Source organism: Phocoena sinus, chromosome 1 (assembly GCF_008692025.1).
Source record: "Phocoena sinus isolate mPhoSin1 chromosome 1, mPhoSin1.pri, whole genome shotgun sequence".
Taxonomy (NCBI): domain Eukaryota; kingdom Metazoa; phylum Chordata; class Mammalia; order Artiodactyla; family Phocoenidae; genus Phocoena; species Phocoena sinus.
Window position 1 is genome coordinate 18627596 of NC_045763.1, and position 18292 is coordinate 18645887.

The 18292-nt window shown below is 50.4% G+C and overlaps 1 protein-coding gene across 2 annotated transcripts; it reads right to left on the reverse strand.

The window, feature by feature from the left end:
- Window positions 1-790: 790 nt before the first annotated feature.
- HMGCL (3-hydroxy-3-methylglutaryl-CoA lyase) lies at window positions 791-18083 on the reverse strand. Of its 2 annotated transcripts, none has more exons than XM_032631158.1 (9): window positions 17939-18083; window positions 13077-13160; window positions 11147-11254; window positions 10338-10433; window positions 8476-8624; window positions 5890-5953; window positions 4247-4435; window positions 2783-2908; window positions 791-1553 (listed from the first exon to the last, which is right to left on the reverse strand). In XM_032631158.1, the coding sequence occupies exons 1-9, from the start codon at window positions 17996-17998 to the stop codon at window positions 1452-1454; spliced, it is 978 nt and encodes a 325-aa protein (XP_032487049.1). In that variant the 5' UTR covers window positions 17999-18083; the 3' UTR covers window positions 791-1451. The 2 variants fall into 2 exon arrangements, with proteins under 2 accessions (XP_032487049.1, XP_032487054.1); XM_032631163.1 differs by having other exon boundaries at window positions 10338-10452; window positions 17939-18015.
- Window positions 18084-18292: the final 209 nt, after the last annotated feature.

Sequence of the window (18292 nt, forward strand, 5' to 3'; positions counted from 1 at the left end):
ACGGCGCCGAAGGACGGGAACGGGTAGGGGTCGCCCAGAATCTGTCGTTCTGGAAAGTCTAGTTTAAAAACCCGCCAAAGGGAACTTCCCTGTCGGTCCTGTAAGACTCCGTGCTCCCGATGCAGGGGGCCTGCGGTTCGATCGGGGAACTAGATCCCGCATGCATGCTGCAACTAAGAAGTCCATATGCCGCACCTAAAGATCCCGAACGCAGCAACGAAGACCCGGCATAGATTAGATTAGATAGATAGACCCGACGTAGATGGACTAGATTAGACAGATAAGATGGTTAGATTAGATAGATTAAAAAAAAAAATACCGCTAAGGGAGCCCTAAAACTAAAACAGGAATCACAGCGCCAATTGCGGTCAGCCTGGAACGGTTTGCACCCTGCCTACCATAATAGTACGTTAGAAAATGGTGTTCTGTTTTTGTTTAAAATAAAGGAAGGGCTAAGGAATGATGTGTATAAAGGCATGACATATTGAATGATGAAACCCGAGCAAAGGAAGAAATGCACACGTGTGTCCCACAGCCTGAGTGCCCTGGGCCTGCCCGAGTCCAGCAAGGACGCTGACAGGCAGGAGAGGCTGAGGTCCCGAGAGCTGAGTGCGCCCAGAGCTGCACCTGCCCAGGCCCAGAGGACCTTGTGTAACAGCCCAGGTCACAGAGCCACGAGCCTCAGAAACAACCTCCCCAGGGTGCTCTGGTCAGCGCTGTCATTACCATCGACCTCCCCAATTCTCAAGAAGGGAAAGAGGGAGAAAATTCAGAGATTAATAAACTGAAGTCTGTGTTTTCCTCTTAGAGGAAATGTTGAAAAGATGCTTTATTCTCTCTCCCCTATGTACACACATCTGTACCACAGAACACTGGAATGGTTATGTCATTAAACCTTTAATTACATAAGCTGCTTTCAACAATCATGTACAAAGTGGAGATTTTCCAGAGGTGCTGGAGTTGGCAGGTGGCCACCACAGCTCAGCCCTCACCCCTTCACCAAATGCCCTCTGCCAGCTGAGGGAAAAATTCCTCCCTGCCCCTTTGCCCTACAAAGTCAGCGAGCGATGGCCCCAAGGATATGGCAGCATCAAGCTGTGTAGAGTGGCCAACTGGCAGGATTCACCCAGAGATGAGACTTGAGGATCAACCCAAGTCAGAGAATTGGGTTCCCAAGTGCCTTTAGGCATCCAACTCCCGGGCCTTTGGGTCCATGATGAAGGGAGACCTCCAGCTGCCCAAGCCTCTTACTCATACTCAGGTCAGGCAGGGAGGGCCTGAGGCAAGGCAACTCCAGTCCACCTCCTTTCCGCCAGGAGATCTAGCTGCAGAGCTGGCAGTGAGGTGCCTACTCCTGTTGATTTCATTCCTATTTCCACACGCCCATCTGTGAGTCATCCACACATGTCCTTATTCCCACACAGTCCCCAGGGCTTTGGGGGGCAAGGGGCTCACAGTTTACAGGTAGCCTGAGCCACTTTGGAGCTGGTTCTTCTGTTCAGGGCTTGACAGATAAAGGCCCCAGCTTCCAGGAGCTTCTGGAGGTTCACACCCTTTGAGAAACAAGTTAGAGGATGCAGTAAGTCACGACATGCCCTCAACACCCAGGGAAACATCAGACTGGACAGAAAACTGTGTAAGGGTGAAGACAACCAGGCCCTTGTTCCTCTGACGACGGAATACCAGTTGCCTGTGAGGTGGTGTCCTCGTGGCATGTGGGGTTCTCCAACTCCAGAGTCTAGCACAGGCCTGGCCCACCGTGGTCAAACACTGAATACTGAAGTAAGGACCGTGAGGCAGAGAGAAACAGGAGTAAAAACACCAACTAAGGGCTTCCCTGGTGGCACAGTGGATAAAAATCTGCCTGCCAGTGCAGGGGACACAGGTTCGATCCCTGGTCTGGGAAGATCCCACGTGCCACGGAGCAACTAAGCCTGTGTGCCACAGCTACTGAGGCTGCGCTCTAGAGCCCGTGCTCCGCTACAAGAGAAGCCACCACAATGAGAAGCCCACGCACTGCAACGAAGAGTAGCCTCCGCTCTCCACAACTAGAGAAACCCTGCAACGTAACCCAACGCAGCCAAAAATAAATAAGTGGAAAATTAAAAAAAAAAAAAAAAAAAAAAAAAAAACCTAAAAGGGCCACACTGAAAACCTCTTGATAACAATAGCTATTTACTGATGCGTACTATCTGCTTAGCTCTGGGCCAAGCATTCCACATTTTCTTATCCTCATAATGACTCTGTGAGATAGGTGCTGTTATTCCCATTTCCTAGGCCCAGAGCTGTGAAGTAATCTGTCAGGTCACACAGCCTGTGAGTGACAGGACTAGGTTTTAAACCCAGTTCTGTCTAATCCAAAAGCACAGATGCTACACTGCTTCCAACCCACACTGAGGGCCCTTACTGACTCCGGCAGAGCCCTGGGGGGCTAATTCTACTGCCCTCATTTTTCAGAGAACAAAACAAAGGTCCAGAGGAAACTGACTCGCTTCAGGTCATGGCTTTACCCTTTCAGGGCTCTTTCCCTACACCCCCCGTGCCCCCTCAGACTGAACCGTCAGACTCACACTGAGGGCCTGCCTCCTCGTGGCCTCCATCTGCCACGCTCTGTTATCCCAAAACATATGACAGAACGGCCCTAATCCCTTGGCACCCTTCTCTTAACTGCACCAGCACCACCACAAAAACCCTGAACAAACCCAGCAGCTTCTGTCCTCCGGCTTCAGGCAGAGCTCTGGTCAGTTCAGGGCTGCCGCCACCGGGAGGCAGGTGACATTACCGTGTGAACGCCCAAGCCGGCCAGCATGTAGACCAGGTCCTCGGTGGCCAAGTTTCCCGATGCTCCGTGTGCATAGGGACAGCCTCCGAGTCCCGCCACAGAAGAGTCCACGACACTCACTCCCATCTGCAAACAAGGATGGTGAAACGTGGCTGTCACCGCGGGGACCAGAGCCCACAAAGCTGGTTCTTGTAAACCTACCATCTGCTGCCTGAAATTCTTTGGCTTATGATTCTGTCGACGTGAAAATCCCACTGAAAGAAACTGTTCCTCTTTTTAGTTCCTAAAACAGTGTGAGTCTTTTATGCTACACTGTTTCCTCTGCCAGGAATATCCACCCTCCTTCCTTTCATGGTCAACTCCTCACCTTCTCCTTCTCAGCCTAAGAGCCACCTCCTCAGAGGGGCCCTTCCCGATCACCGACCTAAACTAACCCTCTCCCACTGTTGAGGTTTCAGACCCCTGTTGCTTACTGTGCTCACTCACCCCCGCCCCCACTCCCTCACCCCACATCAAGCCTCTAACCCCACAGGGGCCTATCCCATTTCTCTAGGTCAGTCGCCCCACTTTCCTAATATGACTGTTCCACTTTCTCCTCTCTCCTTAAACCTCAACTCTGAGAAAACAGACCCAGAAGGTAATACAATCATCTGGCTTAAAGACATGAGCCTCAAGGAGGTAACATGAGAACTAGAAAGAGGGGGAAAAATAAGGTGGCCCCGGATTGCTCTAGCTAACCTGAAGACAACCGGCTGGACCCAGACTATCACTACAGCAAGGCAGCCTGTGGTCAGACACTCGGAAATTTCCGTCTAAGGGGCTGCTGGGCCATGGGACCCTCATTCTGGGCCAGCCCGCAAGAAGCAAGCCTCAAAAGAAACCCAATCTGAGCTCTTAGTCCAATCTTTGGGGAACAGCGTTAAAGGTTCTCCCTCTGAGTGACCTCTGCCTCCCTCCCTACTTCCTGCCCGCTCTCGCTACACACGGGCACACGCGCGCGCACTCACAGCCCTGTGTACTAGGGCGGGGCCGGGGCACCTGAGTCCTCCCTGACCCCACCTTAGTCTTACAATGCAGTGCTGCCTGGTCACCTTTCCGCTTCCCTTTTTCAACTGCTTAACTGTTTCGTGTCCTTCAAGCCTCCCCTGGCGAATCCTCCCTGACCTCCCCAGCTGGGACCGGGGCCTTGCGGAGCCCCAGGCTTCCTCCCTGCGTGGCATCTGTTACAGTGCCTTAGGATTATCACCTGAGTCTCGACTGTCTCTCCTAACAGACAGATGCAAGCACTTTCAGGGCAGGGTCACATGTTTGTGTCCGCCATGGCCAGCCGCGGCCTGGCACACAGGTGTGGGCCTTCGCCACAGTGAATGCTTGCTGAGAGAATAAATGAAACATAGCTGTCCTGCCACCATACCCTTCGGGAGGATGGACACGTGCCTCTACTCTGGGACATGCCCTGATTACCTGCAGGGCCATCAAGGTGTTGGCCAGGGCCTGGCCATAGGTGTCATGGCAGTGGACAGCCAGGGCAGCCACTGGCACCTCATGCATGACAGCGGACAGCATATCCTTCATGGTCCCAGGGGTGCCCACGCCAATGGTGTCTCCCAGAGAGATCTCATAGCAGCCCACTGAGTACATCTTCTTGGCAACCTGGGGAAACAAGCAGGCGCTGGGAGGACCCCAGATTCCTCAAGCCAGGGGTCCTTACCCTACGCAGAACACCTCCACGTGTGAGACACTAAATTCCTATCAGACCACAGACTCCTTACAACTTTATGAGTGGGAATGACGATCCTCCTTCTACTTGTCAGGAGACTGGGACGTAAGGAGCAGAGCTGGCCACTGGGTGCGGGCCCTGGGGCCCCAACCCCTGTGCTTTCCTCCCGTGCGTGCCTCAAACTCCATCCAGTCCTCCACTTAACCACCTTCACACACTGTGTCAGACCCAGGGACCAGAATCAGTAGAACTGATTCCTTTCGCGTAGCTCTATCCTTGGTAGGAAGATGTGTGAAATCATGGGTCTGGGGTGCTAGTTATATATTTTTAAGAGAAGTACATAACTATTAAAATTTTTAGAAGCGCATTTGTCAACCCCTAAAATCACTGCAAAACCAGAGCAGTATATGCCCCACCTGAGGAGACGCTGCTCCACACTGCTGTGCTGGAGAAGTGGGGGGAAGGCGGAGGTGGGGTCAGGGACGTGGTGATACTCAACAGTGGTCTGATGGATAAAGAAATCGGTGAGCCCCCTCCGCGACTGCCCATGTGGGCAGAATGACAAGGAGCCATGGCAGCCAGTGGGCGGCAGCGGGTGCAGCAGAAGCGGCAGGCTCGGGAGTGACGTGATGCTGAAGTAAAACCCCAGTTCCGCTGCTCACTAGCTATGGGACCTTGGCAACGGACCTAACTTTCCTGAGCTTCAGCTTCTGCTTCTGAAAAACAGTGACGAGCCTTTGCAGGATATAGGGAGGACTGGCGGCAACAGGAGGCTGAGATTCTGGACGACAGCAGCCACTCTCAATAAGCAGTTGCTACTGTTACCAGTGCTCACTTCCGGGTGCTACCTGGTGTGTGGGAAGAGCAAGAGGGCTTTAGAGGTACGCAGGTGGGGGATGAGACCTGGTTTCACCATTTGCAACCTGCATGGCAAGTTAGTCTGTTTCCTCAACTGTAAAATGGAATAACAATAACACCAAATTTGCTGGGTGCTTTTGAGGACAAAATGACATAAGTTCTTGGGCTGTTCACGTTCACTTCCCGCCCTGTGTTATTCTCAGAGGATGTCAATGGCTCTCCAGCCACTACAAGGAACCCCTCTGCAGAGGGTTCTCACTTCACCTCACCTGTCCACTGACCAGACTGGAAACTGAGTCAGGGGCTTTCACCCTGGGGTAGAGGGCAGGGGCTTCGGAGACTCCATGCCAGGCTAGGAGGTGGCCCTCCAGGGGTGAGCACAGGGCTGTGCTCTCAGAGGGGCTTAAGGAAGGAGCTGGGCAAAGAAATGAAATCCGTGACCCACCATGAAAGTGTGGCGACAGCAACCTACGCACTCAGGGGCAGGCACGGGAGCCAACGCTCACGAAATCCCCCCCCCCACACACACCTCAGCTACTTTAGCCGGCGAGATCTTCCCTTCGTAGGGGCACCCGAGCACACAGGAGACGTACCTGTGGGAAAACAGGGAGGATTGGTGTCAGTGCCCCCGGGCTCTTTGGCCAGCAGAGCTGGGGCAGGGTGGCTGCTTGACACACATCCCTGGTTAGCCTGCACCCAAACCTGAAGCCAGGCGGGAGGCCAAGGGCCTGGCTGAGAGGCTAACTCAATGCCGGCGAGCGGGCGAAGGCAGTGCTGCTCAGTGCCAGGAGCGGGCAGTGCAGCGCCACAGCAGGGAGGGCAGGAAACTAACAGGCCTGTAGTTCAGGAAGCAGGCGACACACAGAAAGGCAGCCAGAGACCAACCAAGGGGGAGAAGAAGCTAAAGAGGGCACTATGGGCAGCCAGCGGAGCCGCACGGAGTGGGGCCACGCTCGGGAGAGGACTAAGGACGGGTGAAAGCAAAGCGGGAACGAAAAAGCTGGGCCAGCCGAGGGCCAAGGGACCGGCTGCTCCGGCTGAGTGGCCAGAGGGTTCAAACACTCATTTATTCAACTGATATATACCGAGCTGCCCACAGTGTGCCAGGCACTGGGGAAGCGCAGTGAGCAAGACTGAAAAGATCCCCACCGCCACAGAGCTTAAGGTTTCAGGTAGGCAGACAGCGATAAAAGAGTGATCTAGGGCTTCCCTGGTGGCGCAGTGGTTGGGAGTCCGCCTGCCGATGCAGGGGACACGGGTTCGTGCCCCGGTCCAGGAAGATCCCACATGCCCCAGAGAGGCTGGGCCCGTGAGCCATGGCCGCTGAGCCTGCGCGTCCGGAGCCTGTGCTCCGCAACGGGAGAGGCCGCAGCGGTGAGAGGCCCGCGTACAGCAAGCAAACAAACAAACAAAAAGTCTAATAAGGGAAGGACATAATCTCAAAAAGTGACGTGCTATGAAGGAAAGACAAGGGAAGTGTGACAGGAGCAACCAGAGGAGGCCAACAACAGTAGGATGGCCCAGAAGACCTCTGTGAGGACGCGAAGCTGGAGCTGAGATGGGAGGAGAGCCATGTTCCGGGCAGAGAGAAGAACCAGCGTAGGGTCCCTGAGACCGAAGAGTAGGTGTGTTCAAGACACAGAACAAAGGACAAAACAGCTGAGGTATGGGCAGCAAGGGGCAAAGAAGTACAACATGAGGTTGGAGAGGAGGCCACCGGCTTGATCTTGGGTCTTGCGAGTTACGGTGAGGAGTCTGGATCTTGGGTGTAGCCAGCTTCTATGTCCACCCACCCCATTCAGGCTGAGGCTCCATTAAAACCTTTTAGAGTCTTACAAAGTACTCTGCGTATTATGAGGCATAATAAATGTCCGCTGGATAAATACATCTCAGACTCAAACATCTCAGTGTATTTCTCCATCTTAATCCTTCTTCTTACTCTCCAATCACTGCTGAGCACAGAAAAGCTAAAGAAATACTGAGGAAAGAGCACAGGCTTGGGAGTCAGGAAGACCTGACATGCCCTTGCTTCCCCATCCATCTATCCGCCCGTCGGTTCCTGAGCACCTACTATGTGCTAGGCCCAGAGCTGGGAGAGGGAGTACAGCAGGGACTGAGGTGGGCTCTGCCCTCACGGAGAGCAGAGTCTAGTGGGCGATGGGAGGCAGAGGAGAATTTAACAAGCAGGTAAGTGCTTTGTTAGAGGATGTTCAGGGGACTCTGGGAGCCCAGAGGAGGGACACCAACTCCACCTAAGGGAAGAGAAAGCTTCGTGGAGAAACTGGCATCCATGAGAGGACCTGAAGATGAGCAGGAGTTAGCCCTGACAAGTAGGATGTAGAAGGAAGAGTGTCCTGAGTCTACAGAAAGCACGTGCAAAGGCCCAGAGGCAGGAGAGAACTGGGCCATGTGACAAATGGGAAGAAAGTCCAGCTGGCCGGACTGCGGTGTGCTGAGGAAGCAGGGCCAGAAGAGGGATGTGAGCTGCAGAGAGTGACAGGGGCTGAAAAATGCAGGGGCTTGTAAACCACGTCGAAAAGCCTGGAGTTGAGTCACTCCCAGGTTTTTAACCAGGGAGTGATGTGATCAGATGTGTATTCCTGAAACAGCGTTCTGGCTGCAGTTTGCTGTGTGACCTTACAGCAGACTCTTCATCCTTCCTGAGCCTCAATTTTGTCATCTGGAAGTGGGGACAGAGGCCTCCTTGCTGGGCGATTGTGACGCTACAATTAGATAATACATGGACAACGCCTGTCACTACTGCTATTAAAGACGTGATGTCGGAGACGTCTTAGAGGCCAAGGGGATTCCTCAGGGATGTGTGAAGAGTTGGTGGTGGAGCCAGGATTAAACTGACCTCCACAAACCCTGTTTAGTGTCTGTCCTGCTAGATTCCTCTGGTGAACTGACCCAAAAATCAGGTTTGGAGAAAGCACTTGCCAGGATTTCTTCTGACCAAATTTACTTGGGAAAAGATGTCTGGGTGTGGAGCTTGGGCTGCCTGCACCCAGGATAAGGAGTCTGTGAGGCATGGTCACTGGAGTTAGAGCCTGGCCCTATTCCAGAATGGTACTGAGGAAATAAAGAGAGGCAGCACCAATGTGGTCAGACTCACCCCCGCACAGGGATACTGGCTGCCCGAGCTGCCTTCAAGATTTCGTCAAACCGCTGCACGCTCTCATCTATGGAGCAGTTGATGTTCTTCTTGCTGAAGAGCTCGGAGGCAGCTCCAAAGACAGCCACTTCCTTGGCTCCGGCAGCAACCTGCCAACGGCCAGGTGAATTCCTTTCAGCATTTTTCTCTTCAAGGAATACCCACACAGAGTGGCAAAAACCTTTGTCTAATGGTGAATTTTATGATATATGAATATTATAAGTTGATTTGTGTCCTTCCCAAAGACATGTTGAAATGCTGACCCCCAGTACCTCAGAACATGACCTTGTTTGGCAATAGGGTCATTGTAGATGTAATAGCTAAGATGAAGTCACATTAGTCCCTCTTCCCTTATACGATTGCGCCCATGTGAAGACAGACACAGAGGAAAGGCCAGCGAGGGGGAAGCAGATACTGGAGTGACGCACCTAAAAGCGGAGGAACACTGAGGATTGCCAATCATCACCAGAAACTAGGAGAGAGGCGTGGAAAGATTCTCTCTCAGAGACCTCAGAGGAACCAACCTGGGCTTCCCTGGTGGTGCAGTGGTTAAGAATACACCTGCCAACGCAGGGGACATGGGTTCGAGCCCTGGTCCGGGAAGATCCCACATGCCGCGGAGCAACTAAGCCCGTGAGCCACAACTACTGAACCTGCACTTTAGAGCCCCCGAGCCACAACTACTGAGCCCACACACCTAGAGCCCGTGAGCCAAAACTACTGAGCCCGCATGCCTAGAGCCCATGGTCTGCAACAAGAGAAGCCATCATAATGAGAAGCCTGCGCACCAGAACGGAGAGTAGCCCCTGCTCGCTGCAACTAGAGAAAGCCCACGCACAGCAACAAAGACCCAACGCAACCAAAAATAAATACATAAATAAATTTAAAAAAAAAAAAGAAGGAACCAACCCTACTGACACCTTGATTTATGACTTCTAGCCTCCAGAACTGTGAGAGAATACACTTCTATTGTTTTAAGCCACCTAGATTTTTCATATTTTATAATGGCAGCCCTAGGAAATTAATACAGTGAGTTATATCTCAATAAAAAAGAAGCCTTGGCCTTCCCCAAGGACCAACACTGCTGCTGCCGTCACCACCCTGGAAGTCACTCTTTTTTTTTTTTTGCGGTACGCGGGCCTCTCACTGTTGTGGCCTCTCCCGTTGCGGAGCACAGGCTCCGGACGTGCAGGCTCAGCGGCCATGGCTCACGGGCCCAGCCGCTCCGCGGCATGTGGGATCATCCCGGACCGGGGCACGAACCCGTGTCCCCTGCATCGGCAGGCAGACTCTCAACCACTGCGCCACCAGGGAAGCCCTGGAAGTCACTCTTAAAAGAAGCTTTTTGCCTAAATTCAGAATCAACATCTCCGATGACGTTCTCATGTAAAATTATAAGAAAGTTGACAGATACTAGCAACCACCTTTAACTCTTGTGGAGAGCTCGATCACCTTTTTTTAAAGAGGAGATGGGCAACAACAACAAGAGCTAACGTTTATTAAGCACTTATCTTCTACCAGGCTCTTACTAAGCAACTCATGTGCATCCTATCTTCTGAAATCCTCACAATGTTAGGTACCATCATTAACCTTATTTTATAGGCAGAACCTGAGGCTCAGAGAGGTTTAGCAGCTTGTCAAGATCAGAGAGCTGGGAGTGGCAGTGCCAGGACTGCCCCCAGGTCTGTCTGATGGTGCCCATCACTGCTGGAGACAAGTCATTCAGACAGACATCCTGGGACAGGGACTGAGCCCAGGGACAAGACAGAGGCCAATGCCATCAATCTCATTTCAGGGGCCCCCACCAAAAACAGGTCTCTTACCGCTGCCTGGAAGCCTTTGAAATTTGGGGTCAGCACTGGGTAGCTGATGCCGGGAAATTTCTGGATGCCCTTCATGACTTCAGCGTGGTCAGCCATCTGAGAGCCAAAGGAGACACTGCCAAGTCACCGCCAAGGGCAGGCAGAGTTCAGGTAGAGAAAAACGTTTTAGCACAAAATCTCTGTTCTCCAGGACCCTTGCAGAATGAGTCCTCTCGCAGAGCTGAGTCTCCCCAATGCTCTTACTATTTGTTTGACTGCTCATGAGCGAGAAGGCTCCTTGGCATGGGTGAGATCCCCAGTCTCTCCACACGGCTAACACTGTCAACTCTACATAAGGAGCAACTGCAGCAATGGTACTTGTAGCCATTTGCTGAGAACGTGCTCCGAGCCGGGCACCGTGCTCAGTGCCATCTAACTCAGTTGGAACAGGATCTTTCTTCCCACTTGACTATCTCTGTGAAGCAGGAGTCGCCAGTCTTTCCCCTTCACAAACGCAGAAGCCACATCTCTAGAAAGGCCTAGAGATTCTAGACTTCTTAGAGCCAGAAGAGACCTGAGAGGTCATCTTGAAGCTGGAGAGCGGAAGGCCTCACCAAGCTCACCACGCAAGTCGGGGCAGGGCCAAGACTGAATCCAAGCCACCTCCCTCCCGGGGCATGCTCTTTTGCTGCACATGCTACTATGAAGCACAGAGAGCTCTCAAAGCCAGAGACCTGGAAACCTACGTTCCTGACTTCTACTGACTTCCGGGGCAAGTGCAAAACTTTACATCCCTCTCATCCGAGACATGCCTGAGGGCTGGGGCTCACCTGGGGAACCCATTTGGGAGACACAAAGCTGGTGGCTTCTATAACAGGGAGTCCTGCTTCGGAAAGCATGTCTATCAGTTTGATTTTCATTGGAGTAGGTACAATATTCTGTAATGCAGAGAAAAACCAGAAAAGACAGGTTGGCAAAGTCAGTAATAAAATGGTCTCAGAATGCAGCCTGTTAGTTCAAAGCTTTTACTACAGCAAGCACTTCACTATCTCAACTTTCAAACACTAACATGAATTCACATGTAATCCTGGCCAACAGGTGCAGAACAAGGCTTGTCTTCGAATTCTACAGATAGCATTTTGCAGTGGAAGCAGTTTCTCACTTGAAAATGAGTTAATACTGACATGGAGACAATATTTTCCTGTCATATAGACTTTTAAACTAAATTTTTGTTGCTTTATGACTCCATCATAAACAAAGTGCCATGGCCTGAAAGGGCAGAGATGACTAACCTTCTGGGTCCTATGAGATGTGGCCTCCAAAGGGTCACACCCTCCCCCTTCTGTCTCTCAGCTGGCACAGGATCTCATCCTCACATGATCAGCCTACTGCTTCTCTGTCCCTCACCATGTCTAGCTGCTCACCAGACTCTGTGGACTCCTATCTCCAAATCTACCATCATTATCCCATGTATGTTACGGCATGGTCAGAGTCACTCTACCAATTCCTCCCACACAGGAATCCTTCTAAAACAGTCTCCATTATCTCACTCTCCTGCTCAAAAGCCTTCCATGGCTCCCTAGTACTTACAGGATTAGGTCAAAAATCCTAAAAACTCCAAGTCCTTCTCGCCAGGCCCTTCCACCCCCAATTTCTCTCCCACTGCTTTAATTTAATCTATTCCACAAGTAATTTTTGAGAGCCTTCTATGTTCCAAGGATTGTGCTAGGAGTTACAGATACAGCGGTGAGCAGAACAGACATGATCCTGTCCTCAGAGAGTTTACAGCTTATTGTTTCCAACCAACACTCACTATTAAAGGTAGGCTGATCATGCTTTAAAAAAAATTTTTTTAAGAGGTTTTCTTATTGAAAAAATAATTAATACATGATTATTTCAGAAAAACATGCCAAAAACAAAAGAAAACCACCCTTAAAACCTCCCAGAGATAACACTCTTAATACCCTGATAGGTAACTTTCTAGATCTGTGCAGTCCAGTACATTAGACATGAGCCATACGTGGCTATTTAAATTTTAATTAATTAAAATTACATTAAAAAATTCAATTCCCCAGCCACACTAGTCACATTTCAAGTGCTCAACAGCTACAAGTGTCTAGTGGCTACTGTACGGGACAGCTCAAGCCTAGAACACTTCTGTCTTCACAGGAAGTTCTACTGGACAGCACTGTTCTATGATCCTTTTCTAGGCAGATGCTCCCACACATATATAAACTTTTTTGTTTCTTACACACAAAGTATAAGATTAAATATATATAGAGAGAGACACTATCTTATAATCTGATTACATCTTAATATACTCCTATATTATTAACGGCTTCACAATATTCCATTTTATGAAGTCATTAATGGATTTGAGTTCTCTTTCCTCCTACTGAACATTTAGGTTGTTTCCAACTGTTCTGCTGTTACAACAGGGTTTTAAGGAACATCCGCAAGGCTAAATCTTTGCATGTGACTTTCATGGCTTCCTTTGGACAAATCCCCTTATGTGCAATTGCTGGATCAAAGGCACGCCCTCACCTTCCCTCTGCACTCCTGCAGCACTTACCGTCCGCCCCCACCCCCACCCCCACAGGGCCTTAAGGTGGACCCGGGGTTACAACACTTGTGGCTGAACTGTCACAGGTGCCTGCCTGGCCTCCCCGACCCGGCTCTACGTTGGGTATAGTTCTGCACCCCCCCCCCGTGGAACTCTCGAAGCCTGCAAAAACTTTTTTGGTTGATTTCCATCCTTACCTTTTCATTTTGTAGTCCGTCTCGGGGACCAACCTCCACAATTTTCACTTGCTTTGGGAAAGTACCCACAGATGAGGTGCTAACCTTCGGTTTAAAAGAGGAAACAAAAAGTAACAGGAGGAAATTGTCACAATTCTCCAGGGGGGCAAATCTTAAAGAATGTATCCATCTTCACTAATACTGAGACAAGAAGCAATATTTCTCACCCTTTAATTCACATTTGCTCTGTTTTAGAATCAAGAACAACAAAAAAAATTCACTTAGAAACAGGAATAGAATAAGACAGCAGTCCCCAACCTTGTTGGCACCAGGGACTGGTTTCGTGGAAGACAATTTTTCCACAGACTGTGTGTGTGGGGGAGGGGATGGTTTCGGGACGATTCAAGCACATTACATTTATTTCTATTATTACATTGTAATATATACTGAAATAATTATGCAACTCATCGTAATGCAGAATCAGTGGGATCCCTGAGCTTGTTTTCCTGCAACTAGGTGGTCCCATCTGGGGGCGATGGGAGACAGTGACACTTGAAGTGTGTGGCTTATGTCCAGTCTACTCCATAAGATGCAGTTTGTCACTTGCCACTCACTGATAGGGTTTTGATATGAGTCTGCAAGCAACTGATTTATTATGGTCTCTGTGCAGTCAAACCTCTCTGCTAATGATAATCTGTATTTGCAGCTGCTCCCCAGCGCTAGCATCACCGCCTCAGCTCCACATCAGATCATCAGGCATTAGATTCTCACAAGGAGCGAGCAACCTAGATCCCTCGCATGTGCAGTTCACAGTAGGGCTCGCGCTCCTGTAAGAATCTAATGCTGCCGCTGATCTGACAGGAGGCGGAGCTCAGGCGGTAATGGGAGTGATTCGGAGCGGCGGATGAAGCTTCACTCACTTGCCCACCGCTCACCTCCTGCTGTGCGGCCTGGTTCCTAACAGGCCACAGACCGATGCTGGTCCATGGCCCGAGGGTTGGGGACCTCTGGAGTAAGTGATTCATGCTCCCAGTACAGGGCCATTTCCAACTCTCCTTTAGTCCAGACCCATTTCCAACCACCTGACAGTTGAGTATTTAGGTTTTTATTTTTTTAAATTATTTTAAAAAAAATATTTATTTAGTTGGTTGCGCTGGGTCTTAGTTGTGGCTCATCGGCTCCTTAGTTACGGCATATGGGCTCCTTAGTTGCGGCATGCATGTGGGATCTAGCTCCCTGACCAAGGATCGAACCCGGGCCACCCTGTATTGGGAGTGTGGCGTCTTAACCACTGCACCACCAGGGAAGTCCCTAGGCTTTTTTTTTTTTTTTTTTGCGGTACGCGGGCGTCTCACTGCTGTGGCCTCTCCCGTTGCAGAGCACAGGCTCCGGACGCGCAGGCTCAGCGGCCATGGCTCACGGGCCCAGCCGCTCCGCGGCATGTGGGATCTTCCCAGACCGGGGCACGAACCCGTGTCCCCTGCATCGGCAGGCGGACTCTCAACCACTGCGCCACCAGGGAAGCCCCCCTAGGCCTTTTTAAACAAACCCATTTGTGCTCTCAAACACAGATGTCCCTAAACAGAACTTTAATTACTCCTAAAGCCCAGTCCGACTTGAGTCTTCCTATCTCAGTAAGAAGCATCACATACACCCTGTTGCCTAAGCCAGAAACCTGACTCATTCCTTTCCCACTCACCATGGCCTATAAGATTCTTATCATCTGACTCCTGCCAATCTCCGAGAACTCATTACTGGTTCCTACTGTTCTGCACTTACCCCTCAGATGGGTCACTATACTCCAGACCCACCAGCCTCTCTCCCATAGCAGGGCCTCAGGGCTTACAGTTCCTCTGCCCAGGATGCTCTTCACCTGGCCCTTCCCACATCTGGCTCCCTCTCATCTTTCAGTCATAGATAGGCCCCTCTGACTACCCTTTGTAAAGCTGCCAATCCCCTCACCCTCATTATTTTCTATTTCAGGACTATAATTACTTCCTTGAGAGCACTGCAAATAATGCCTGCTCAATGATTCCTCCAGTAGAATGTATGATCTATGAGCGACTTTGTCGTAACCTCCACTTTCTCTCACGTTTGACACTGTGCTTGGCACAAAGGAGGCACTCATTAAATAGTTATTAAAACAACAAATAAATGCATGAAGGGCATACCTGCCCCAGAGGAGGGCAATTACTGAGTGTGGTGAGAAGCAGTCTTGGACTTTGTGGGGTTGTGGGGATGGACGGGGCTCTGTTCTCTTGTAACGGGGCTCTGTTCTCTTGTAATAGGCTGGGTGATGACAAGGAGAGTGAGTCTGAGAGGAGATAAAACCTTCAGCAGTTGAAGACATTAAAAAAAGGCCCCGAGTCTCCTCTGTGTAAAGTCTGTCCTATATAAAGTCCTCTATAGGAAATCTCCCCCTCCCCACCACCACCGAGTAATACAAGGCTTTTTTCCCCTCTTTCCTCTATTCTTCTTAGTACTACTTAATACTGTTTAAATTAATTACATTTTACCAGATTTGCTCTGGATAAACATATTGCAATGGGGCAAGGGGAGAGGGGTACTCAGAATCTGACAAGGATCCCAAATTCCTGAAACCCTTAAGGAAGGAAATATTCCCAGCTATGAATCAGCTGGAACTTAAACAACTCACCTGAATTGGCTTTGGTTTTAGCCAGTAAAGCTTCCTAGAGACTAAGGTGATGAGCCACTGAATTTTAGGATGTCAATAGGCTAGGTTGGAAGGTCCCTGCAAGTTGAATATCCCTCCAAAAGGTATGTTCAGCCTCTGCTGGTACACTACCCTAAAAGGATCGCACTGGAATGTAAGCTCCATGAGGCAGGGACTTTGTTTTATTCATTGTTATGTTTCCAAGGCCTTGCTACCTAATATGGGCTCAATAAATAACCAGTGAATGTTGTTGAAAGAATGTAAAACCTGTTTCCAAGTTCCTTTTGTGAGAACAGAATAAACTCAATTCTACTTCCTTCCCCATAACAACTCTTCATACTAACAACAAAGCAAGCATTTACTATTATTGAAGCATTTACTATTTGCCAGGCACTTAAAAGAGCCTTTTACGGGGCTTCCCTGGTGGCGCAGTGATTGAGAGTCTGCCTGCTAATGCAGGGGACATGGGTTCGTGCCCCGGTCCAGGAAGATCCCACATGCCGCGGAGCGGCTGGGTCCGTGAGCCATGGCTGCTGAGCCTGTGCGTCTGGAGAGACCACAGCAGTAAGAGGCCCGCGTACCGCAAAAAAAAAAAAAAAAAAAAAAAAAAGAGCCTTTTACATATTAACCCATACTATCCTCTCAACAACCTTATTAGGTAGGAACAATTATAATCCCCATTTTACTGTGAGAAATCTGAAGTCCAAGGAGATTAAGTAATTTTCCCAAGGTCACATGGTTAGCTAGTCACTGAGCTCATATCTGAACCCAGCAGTGTGGATCTAGAGCCTATGCTCTTAACCCCTAGGCCATGTTGCCTCTGCCACCCTTCGGTCCCCCCGTCTTCTCTCGCCTTGGTTAAACACCCAATTCATTCCCTCTGTAAAGTTCTGCATAGAAATAATCCCCTCTAACCACACAAATCCTGGGTCACAGCCTCCTGAGCTGTGGTACCTTTATCAATAGCTAAAACTGACTAAAGCCCAGTGCTAACTTCCAGACATCAGCACCTCATTTAGTCCCTACATGACAGGAACTATCACTATTCCAATTCCATAGAGGAGGAAACAGCCTCAGAAAACCCCAAATCACACAGGTAGGAAGTGAGAAAGTTTGGATTTAACCGTCTGGTTCTGACATCAAGTCTGTGCAAGCTACCCCATGGAGGGAGGGACTACTACTAGCATTTCATTACACCAGGAATTTTTTCAAATCACATTTGCATCCACCATCTCATTTAATTTTCTTAACTTTTCAAGCTGGACTTACTGGATTTATTTGCAATGAGCAATCGGTGGGGGAAGGTGGTCTAGCAGACACTGAAGTGGTTTTCTGAGAGGCGCCCCTACTGCCAAGGCAGTGTAATTTTTACCAGTTTAAACTCCTCCTAAACTCTAAGGCAACAACTGAGCAATCACTTACTAAGAGCTAGAACAATGTTAAATGCTTTACTTACGTTTTCCTTACTCTCCAAACCAACCGTGAGGTAATGTTTTCTCACGTCATAGTCAAGAAAACCAGGGTTTAGAGACCTGTCACTCAACCGCAAAAGTGGCTTCAGAACCACTGGGACATCTCAGCTCGAGCTTTACCCAACACAATGTATTCAACCCTTTATACAATTAGGTCTCCTACACTTTCCTTCCACTCACTGAGCATGGGCGAGAGATGGAAACACCAGGATCAAACTGGCCCAAAGTACAATTCCAAGGGAATCACAACTGGCCACACGCGATCTAAGTCCTGCTCAGCACGCTGGGATAGCTCGCCAAGCGTCCCCAAATGCAACAAGAGCTGGAAATGGAGACGGACGGAGGGGGATGACCTAGGTTTCTCCACTCGAACTGGCAGGGTAATCATGATTTTCCTTAATGAGGGACTTGGGGAAGTCTGAAGCTCAGTTACAGGGAGACACATGCCAGGGTCACCAGAAAGAGCCTTGGCCAGGGAATGAGGACGCCTGGGATGGCGACCCAGGTCTCCACAACCCGGGCGAGTCGCTCCCCATCTCTGGGCCTCAGTTTCCCCATGCCCCTCAAGGGATTTGGACGAGTCAGAGAGGGTCCAAGATTCCAAAGCCCTCCTAACCCTCCTGGCCTGATGAGCTGTCCGGCTTCGCCTCTCAGAGAGCAGCCGCTATGGGCCAAGCCCCCGACCCTGACCATCACGGTGCCTTCAGGACCGCCCCTGGGTGGGCTGGGGCACTTACAGCCCGGAGGGACGCCGAGCCCACCAGTCTCCACATGAGCGCCTTCTTCACTGTCGCCATCTTCACCCAGCTTCCCCGGCGGCAACCCAGCGGAGCCCCACGTGACCACGACAGCCAGGTGGGCGGGGCCCCGCCTGTGGGGCGGGGCCTCTGGAGCGCCGTGGTGACGCCCTACGCTGGCTCCGTGCCCAGTCTGTCTACGTTTTTATTTCTTCTGGGCAGTGCTTCCCTAGCCGTTGTTTATGCGCGCCCTTTGTGTGCCAGACGAAGTGAGGCGCTAGGACTATAAAGATCAACAAAAATTAACCACAGTCTCTGACTTAATGGGTTTGTAGTCTGGGAGATGTGGGAAGA

Coding starts and splice junctions, on each gene's coding strand:
- HMGCL (XM_032631158.1), bottom strand. CDS start 17,998: ATGGCGACAGTGAAGAAGGCGCTCATGTGGAGACTGGTGGGCTCGGCG. Junction 13,161..17,938: donor GCTCGGCGTCCCTCCGGGCT/GTAAGTGCCCCA, acceptor TTTAAACCGAAG/GTTAGCACCTCATCTGTGGG. Junction 4,436..5,889: donor CGCCGGCTAAAGTAGCTGAG/GTGTGTGTGGGG, acceptor TTGTTTCCCCAG/GTTGCCAAGAAGATGTACTC.